Raw genomic sequence first — 8,642 nt, 5'->3', positions numbered from 1 at the left:
TGTGTATCATATATATTATACATATATAATAATTCATACTGTATGTGTGTTACTCTATATATACACTGTGTGTATGATATACAGTATATTACACATATAATAATTCATACGTGTGTGTTATATACTGTATACTCTGTGTGTGTGTGTGTGTAGGGCAGGTAAGCGCACAAACAAGGTGTGTGAGAGAAGTGTTTGGGGGGGTGGAATTTTCCTCTGTGTGCCCAGCGCCCCGGCTCAGGTGATTTCCGCCTGAGCGGGAGCGGAGCTGCGCAAGTTCCAAGTCCAAAGTGCAAACAAGCGGCTCCAGTCTCAAGATGAAGGATTCGATGGGCACCTGCTCCGTGAGTACCTCCGCCGCACGGCGAGAAACGTACAATGTCACGACTGCGACTCGGAAGAGAACAGTCTAAAAGCGCGTCGCTCACAAGGCAATGCAGAAACGACCGTTCTGTCCGTTGTTACATATGGAATACTTCGTTTCGCTGCGGTGTTGTGTTTTTTTTTCCCCCCCTCCCCGGCACGAGTCGCTGAATGTGAAAATCTGTGTTTCAGTACAACTGCCTCTACCAGAATGTGAAGAGATACTCCAAAAACGGAGAGTGCTTCGTCAAAGAACTCATGGCAGTTTTTCAGCACAGGTGCGTCTGCTACACGGTGTCACCCTTTCACTGACCGTCCCATTCCCGTTCTCCATAGAGGTTAGACGTCCTTGGGAAAACGTCGTGAAAGTCGTTCGAACCCCACGTTAACTCGCGGCAGAGCGTGTGTTCACCCACGCCGGCGCTTTATTTTTTATTTATTTTTTTATTTTTTTTTAGGAACGATCCGCACACGCCCCCTGTAGAACCACGGCGCTTATGGCGCTCACCGCTGAAACCCCGTGTCCGAGTCTCGGTTCCTGTCTAACCGTTAATTCCCTCCCCCTCGCCATCCAAAAAAAAAACCCGATCGACAGTTCAAACACTTTGGTTTTACTCGCTCACTCATTTCTCGTCCCGCCGTGCGACCAGGGCGGAGCTGGAACTCACCTACGCCAAGGGCCTCCAGAAGCTCGCCGGCAAACTAATCAGGGCGTCCAAGGGAATGGCAAACAAGTAGGCGCCGCATTCCACCCTTTCCTAAAAAGAAAGAAAAAAATCAAATAAAATAAGAAAAGTAAACAGACGTGAAATGAAGGAATGTGACTTTGAGTCGGAGCAGCGCGGGGGGGACCGGGCCTCAAACTGTGTTCTCCCCCCAGTTCCACCTACGGCGCCTGGTGTCACGTGTCAGACGAGATGTACTCCACGGCAGACACCCACAGGTGCGGACCTCACTCCACCCCATGAAGAAAAAACAAAACAACACAAAACAACGTCCGGCCGAACAGGTGATAGTGAGGATGTTCGTAAACGGAATGTTCTCGTTTCAGGGCGCTGGGAAACGCCTTTCAGCAGGAAGCCATTCTGGAGTTACGGCAAAATGTAGACGAGCACGGTAAAAGGAAGAAGCCGGTATGTGACTCATTCCCGCACTTTGTCACGCATACAGTTCATCCATTCATCCCTTTACTGCCTCTCTTCCTTGGTGTTCATCTGAACCCTTAACGGGCCACGTCTTGACGTGTGTGGGTTGTTTTGTTTTTTAAAGCTCGATGGTTTTGTCGAGAAAAATGGGAAACTTGTCGCTGCCAACTGGAACGAGCAGCTCAAGGTAAAAACACTGACTAAAGTGGAAAATTGATATCGAAATGTGTGACTCATTGATCGTGCGTATTCAAATTTAGTCTCCGTATACTTGGATATTTCAGACAAACAAACTCGCTTGGAAGTTTTATGAGTGGGATATATTGCCACGTGTTGAGTTTCTGCAGGTCGTCCAATCCACAGAGATGTGATTCACTACAAGCTGTTTACTGACACTACTTTCTCCGTTATCCATTGTATGAAAACAGATTTTAAAAGGTTTCTATTTGGTCTGATTTTATTATGTTGAGCCACTCGACGATTACAAAAAAGTGTTCATAGTTTGGCGAAGCGAACTATTCCACTTTGTAAAATAATTGTTATTTTAAGTGATGAATACAATTATTTTTTTAAATGTTACAAGTTTTTTCCACCTCTCGACGTCGTACTCCCCGGGTTTTTGATTTCACCAAAACAGATGAAAAAGAAACTGGTCGGAATCACGAGGGAGCACGAAGCTCTCTTCAACTTTGTTGAGGACAACAAGCACATCAGCACGGAAAAAGAAAAACAAAAGGTACACAGGTGACCAGCTCAGCCGTTGAGTCTCCGCTTAATCATTTGAAGCTTTGCACTTTATGTTGCAAGATAATGCATTCATATATTTAAAGAACAACAAGAATGCTACAAAAAAATGAAAAATAAATAACTCTCACTGACCACAGATGCTGATCAGACTGACCAAGTCTGCGGAGCTCCAGGCCCGGGTGGACGAGGAATACTTTAATATCAACATGGACGGTCATCGGATCCGACTCAAGTGGGAAAACACATTGAAGAACTGCTACCAGGTGATGCAAAGTCAGCGCAAATCTGTTCTAACAGCTCGGCGGCCCGCTCCCGGCCGGGGTGCGTTCCGGGAGGTTCAGTGTCTCGTTCGGGGATTCCTTTGAAATCGTTGATTTATTGTCTTGAGGCCAGGGGTCAAAACTGCCTCTGGACAAAGGCAAGAAACAATCGACGTAGCGTAGCGTCGATGTCTTTTGTCACATTCCTGCAGGAAAATACATGCACCTGCCGCTTTCATGGTGGAGGAAAACCACAACCGACCGCGAGGAGCAGCATCCTGAGGAATATTGAGGCTTCACAGCCGTGGACTTCAACGGATAAATTAGTTGTCATGGCAGATCAAAACCGTGGAACACGGAACGCAAAATACAAACAAGCTCCGTGCTGACAGACGTAGTTTCTTCCTCTCTACGTTTCAATCTCAGATCATCCAGGAGCTCGAGAAACAGCGTCTGGAAATCCTCTACAATGTACTGAACAGATACAACATCCACATGTCCAGCTTTGGACACGCCCTCCTACACGTGAGGCCCCTCGACTTCCACAGATGCCCCCACAGACGCGGGAGAAAATGTCTGATTGTTTGCCGTGTTGCATCACTCACGCTGGTCTGTGTTGATGCTTCCAGGGCCAGAGAGGGATCGAGCAGGCGGTGCAGAGGGTGGATCTGCAGAGAGACCTGCAGGCCTTGGTGGAGGAGACCAGCGCCACCGCTGAGGAAAACAAAGCAGAGTTCTTGATGGCTGATTATTTTGTACGTCAATTCCGACCGTGTCTCTATGTTGTGGGTTTGTGGAATATGCAGGGGATGCGTGCAGGCACATTGCTAAATAAGCGTTTTGGTGCTTTTCACTTGTAAAAGCAATTGAAGTGATATAAGAGACAAAGCTTTTGTACTGACCGTGGAAGAGGTGGAGGAGTTACTAGTGTCATTGATGCACCCAGGAGGAGGAGAGCAAATCACTGATGGGGATAGAAAGAAGAAAAGAAGCCGTCAAAGTCAAACTCCAGCGACTGGAAGGCAACATTACAAAAACAAAGAAAGACTGTGAGGGTAATTCATTTTAATGTCTCAAAGCTATTCAAGTTATCATTACTTTTCAAGTGACATTAACAATGTATGGTGCACCGATACCAGTGGGGGCATCGAAAATCAGTCCAATACCAGGATAAAACAAGTTATCAGAGAATATATCCCACATGGAAATCAGAAACCTTACTGATATTAAACAAAAGCGTTTTTTTTATATACATACGTTAGCATATCCAATATATGTAAATTAAAAAATATATTATACATCAATAGTTATGTTCCAATGAACCGAAAAGAACAGTAAATCTGCTGCTCCGCAAAAGCAATCAATCAGATCAGGACGGATGAAAACTTAAAAGATGAGGATTCAGAATTGGTGGTGGTGGAGAAGAAGTGGTATTGGTACGTGTACTTACTCGTAATTTAGCAATTGGCAGCCAACCAAGGACGTTATTTGTTCTTCAATGGTCATAGGACTGGAAAAACTGATGAAGAGCTACTCAGAAAACCCTTCATTTTCCAATCAAAAGAACAGAGAGGAAACGGAACAGCTGCTTGATGAGGTAAATCAGTATAATAATAAATAAGCCATTTCTTTTCATCACAAGTTGGTGTTATCGTCTAACAAACTCTGCCTCGCCCTCCTGTAGTCAACCCTCAAACTCGACCTCCTTGACGCAACTCATTACAAACTCTCGGCGTCGCTGTCTGAATTGGAAGGAAAAGCCAAGACGTTGCACAGATTCAGTAACTGCATCACAAGGTGGAAAGACAAGGTAGATACACGCAGGCACTTTCTTCCCCAAGCCCACGGGACAGTGTAAACAAAACCTCAGCATAACCTCCGACTGTCTTCTATCCAAGGACTGCGAGCACAGCGTTGTTCAGCTGAGCCGCCCGGTCAAAGTCGGGAGTTTATCGCTAAGAACTCGTCAGTCGCTGAGGGCTTCCATTGTCCACAAGGGACAAGCGGGGACGGGGACAAAGCCTGCGGCTGAGCCCTCAACGGGACCGGTCGACCAAGGCTCCTCTGCAGCCCGGGCTGGAATATGCGGTGACGCTATCAACGGGAACCTCGCTCAGGCTGACGATGAACAAGGTGAATAACGCTGTGGTGCAATGTTATAAGGCTTTAATATTAATATTTGTGTTACAGTTGTCTAAATGAATGAAACATTAAACAGGTCAAACATCGGCAGAGTGGAGAAGCATGGGTAAATGCAAGGCCCTGTATGACTTTGCGGCTGATCAGGAAGACGAACTCAATCTGAAAGAAGGTACGTGTTCACTTATTTTGCTGACACTAATAATGTAACGCAATAGCGGCCTAAGTGTCTAAAATTTGATATTTGTTTCACAGGAGATATTTTAGACATCTATCAAAAAGAGGAAAACGGCTGGTGGTTTGGCGTGCTTGATGGCCAGTTAGGCCACTTCCCATCAACCTATGTTGAGGAACTTCCTATTTTAGGCGTCAACTCATCGGATGTATGACATGGATGACTAATGTCATATCTACCCAGAAACGCTCAATTGCCATATAAAAAAGTACAAATTTCCATGTATGCCCTGTTTGAATGAAATAAGAATGCTTTTTTTTTTTTTTGTTTGCTTTTGATCAGAGTACAATTGTTGTAATTAAGTTATCCTACAGTTGAGGAATAAACATCTTGGCATATTTGTATCAATATTTCACTAAGACAAAATGTCTATACACCAGAAACACAAACACACGTTTTAACAAAAGCTGAATTCTCTTCTCCACTCGAAATAAAATACATCACAAAACACAGGAATCTCTGAATTGTGAAATTACAAAATTGAGAGTTGCTGGACAAGGCTTAAATATATATAGACCAACATATGCCAGGTGACAGTAGGTGTGAGAGAAAGTTATTTTTGGGCATGAAACACTTCTGGTGTCTATTACAGCCCAGTCTTTGCTGCAAGGTCCTTCATCCTTCTCACAGAGCTCCTCCTCTTCCCACCTCCCGTTCGAACTTCAGACACGCGCCTGAGCCACAAATTCTTTCCTGATGTTTGCCAGGAAGGCTGAGATGTTGTTGGTCTCCTGGAGTCGGCTTTCCAAAAAAGACATCCGCTCCAGCGCCGGTTCACTTGAAAAGACTGTAGTGGATAAAAGAACACGTCACTACAATGGAAATACATCAAAAGAAGTGTGACAAATGCACAAAACAAGTTGACAACTTGATAAAAGCATAGCTGTCATATTACATTTTAGACAAAAACGATGTACTGCTGACAATTCAAATACTACGCCATAAAATAAAAAAATAAAACTCACTCTGGTATGATCCATTGTCTTTGATTCCCATGATAAAGGTAAATACCCTGTCTTGATTCAAAGGGTCGATGTTTTGGAAAATAAACTGCAGCTTCTCGCCTTCAATGAAAGAGGACAATATAATACACTTCAGTTACAGTGACTCAGATTCCGACCACCCACGTGAAATATAACTGCTCAGAATAAAAGCTGCAAATAATTAAACTGATGGTATCCGATCTTTTATTATCATAGACATGTGATAATGTCCACTAAGCGTTATCTCCCATTCATTGTTACAAAAATAGCCAGTGTCTCTGGTGATTTGCAGCTGGGCTGACAGCTCTAATAAACATGAGGCCCTTATTTACACTTTCCTCACTTAAATTCACAACTCGATCCCAGCTGAACAAAAGTCAAAAGAACAGTAATTAATTAGGCTGATGTAATAAACTCGATCCTTTATAGCCCCTTTCCCCACATGGAATCCATAACATTGCTGGATAAAAAATATCTGGCAAAGGCAGTAGATAGTCATTCGCACATTGCCTCCTTTATGGAAAAGTTCCGTATTGAGTCTGTTCCCACATGAAGACTGTTACGGATACATATGTAATGCTGATCATTTTCCAACCTGTCCTATGCTCTCTGCCTCCTCTGTCCCTGCACGGTCGCACAGCACCCCTAACTGTAGAAGACATCTAGTGGCGGAGTTGCATTTTTAAGAAGGAAAATAATCAAATTTAACAATACAAAGACCCGTCTCCGTAGAGACTGGAGGTGTTTCAGTTTCTTGTCTTCGCAGCAGAGCTCAACAGTTCGGATTCAACATTTCACCAAATGTTACATTTTTCTTCCCAGAAACAAATAATTAAAACTATATATATATATATTTGTACAAAATAAATATTGGTAAAAACTATTTGTGCTTTATTTGGATTCGGCTCCACCCCTACTTTACAGAAATGATACTGCTTCCATTCCCACATACTTCTATTCACAGCCGTTTTGCTGGAAACTTGCTGGAAACTATACTAGGTCAAGAGTGGGGGGAAATTTATGGAACAACTTTTTTGATACATCGACACCTGCTCCCATTCCCACATGACGCCAATACGGAACATTGTCGGAAGATTTAAGGCTTTGAGAGCGTGTGGGAAAGGGGCTTATGTCTCCCTTGAGAATTATGTCTAACTTGAGTAGTCAGCTATGTTAAGGGTTAAATATACATTACCATAGATTTTTCTGATCTCCAAACCCAAACGATCTTCAAACACTCGTTTGGCTTTGTTGAGATTCTTCAGTCTGTCTTTATTTGCCTTATGTTGAGATAAAAGCACTGAAAACAAAATAAGACAATAGATGTGAGTGAATATTTAGATATAATGTATTGGATGATTGGACCTTTATGGCTCTGAAAAGTTTATGATCAAATTTTAGACATTTACTTACAGTCCCTCTTTTTGATATTTTCTTCTCTGAGTTTCACCATCTCCTGGCTCATGTTGCCTTTCTGAGCCTCTTGGAACTCAATCTCAGACAACCTTCCAGAAATTGCAGTCATCTTCTCCTTTGTGGACACATTTATTTGTTCGATGTCTAGGGGGGGGCGGCGTCATCAGGGTTTCCAAAAACATCGTTAATTGAACAATCACACATTATAAAAGCCAGCACCGCTATCAGAGAATACTGATAGTGACCAAAGATTTCCAAAATGGAACTTCAACTTAAATCACATAAATATTGAGAACGGGGGAAGTCTATGTACTGGGGGAAAAAGTGAGACCGAAACATGACTTTAATGTTTAATATGTAACGCACGCGCGCGCGCGCACACACACACACACACACACACACACACACACACACACACACACAAATCTAGTCAAGGCTATCCTTTTATTTAAATTATGGAATGGCTGAAGCGCACCTTTTTCATATGTCTGTATCATATCGAACAATGCCTCATCATCCTTACACTTCTTTGAACATGTGTCTGCAAAAACAAAAAACAAAAAAAGACTTAAAACATTCTCTTCAACAGCAAAATGCAAAGTTATTCCAAACTCTGGTTAAGTGTAAATGGATGTATGTGTGTCACGAAAGCATTCACAGTCAGACAAGCGTGGACCCAGCACGGGTGCGCCTTACCAACTGCAGACTTCATGAACTGTTTGTGGGCATGGCTCAGCTCCACGGTGGTCTCGGTGATCTCCCCGAACGCCTGCACCAGGAGCTTGGTGCGCATTTCCTCCATGGCATTGCCGAACCAGTCGGTGGCGTCGGGGTCTTTGATGGAAGCCATGGCGTGCGGAGCGATCTGCAACGAGGCGGTTCGGAATGTCACGTTGAGCAACAGGAGAACTGCCGCCGGTGACGGGTTTGCATCAACACTTTTACAAAGCAGTGCCCGTTCGCTAACAGCTAACGGCTAGTCGTTCGCCATTAACGCTCACGAAACACCATCACGTCACGAAACTAAGCACCCGGTTGTGTTTCATTAACTGTAGCAGCATATCCGCGGGACGACCATTTATTTCATTTCTTTTTTTTTGACTATTTACAATACGATACCAACCGCTTATTTTGTTCCGAGTAGAACAAATTCACAAGACGTGTTTTGAAAGATTCGCGGTTCGCACGAAGGGGGCGGGGTCTTGAACTCCGGAAATTGCGCCTACACGTAGAATACAAAAAAAAATAAAAAATAATAATAAAATACATTGATCATTATTTCTCAATTGCTCTATTTCTGTTAATACATGCTGTATACATTTATATTGGAACGTATTTATAGTAGTAATTCGTTCAT

General features: G+C 43.3%; 2 protein-coding genes across 2 annotated transcripts; one reads left to right on the top strand and one right to left on the bottom strand.

The window, feature by feature from the left end:
- Window positions 1–314: 314 nt before the first annotated feature.
- Window positions 315–5,054, top strand: nostrin (nitric oxide synthase trafficking; the record flags this gene model as incomplete). Its single annotated transcript, XM_080018863.1, has 16 exons — window positions 315–341; window positions 553–638; window positions 1,011–1,094; window positions 1,241–1,303; window positions 1,412–1,493; window positions 1,630–1,692; window positions 2,143–2,241; window positions 2,390–2,515; window positions 2,939–3,037; window positions 3,142–3,267; window positions 3,459–3,567; window positions 4,021–4,109; window positions 4,197–4,322; window positions 4,411–4,645; window positions 4,731–4,823; window positions 4,907–5,054. 16 exons carry the CDS (start codon window positions 315–317, stop codon window positions 5,038–5,040), a joined length of 1,641 nt encoding a protein of 546 aa, XP_079874989.1. The 3' UTR covers window positions 5,041–5,054.
- Window positions 5,055–5,535: 481 nt separating this feature from the next.
- Window positions 5,536–8,476, bottom strand: spc25 (SPC25 component of NDC80 kinetochore complex). Its single transcript, XM_080018808.1, has 7 exons — window positions 8,409–8,476; window positions 7,982–8,150; window positions 7,761–7,826; window positions 7,283–7,429; window positions 7,065–7,169; window positions 5,852–5,950; window positions 5,536–5,673 (listed from the first exon to the last, which is right to left on the bottom strand). Exons 2-7 carry the CDS (start codon window positions 8,133–8,135, stop codon window positions 5,549–5,551), a joined length of 696 nt encoding a protein of 231 aa, XP_079874934.1. The 5' UTR covers window positions 8,136–8,150; window positions 8,409–8,476; the 3' UTR covers window positions 5,536–5,548.
- Between the last annotated feature and the right edge of the window lie 166 nt (window positions 8,477–8,642).

The sequence above is a fragment of the Zeus faber genome, assembly GCF_960531495.2.
Source record: "Zeus faber genome assembly, chromosome: 18".
Taxonomy (NCBI): domain Eukaryota; kingdom Metazoa; phylum Chordata; class Actinopteri; order Zeiformes; family Zeidae; genus Zeus; species Zeus faber.
The sequence above is the reverse complement of the archived record's forward strand: the minus strand, read 5'-3'. Positions and strand labels throughout refer to the sequence as shown.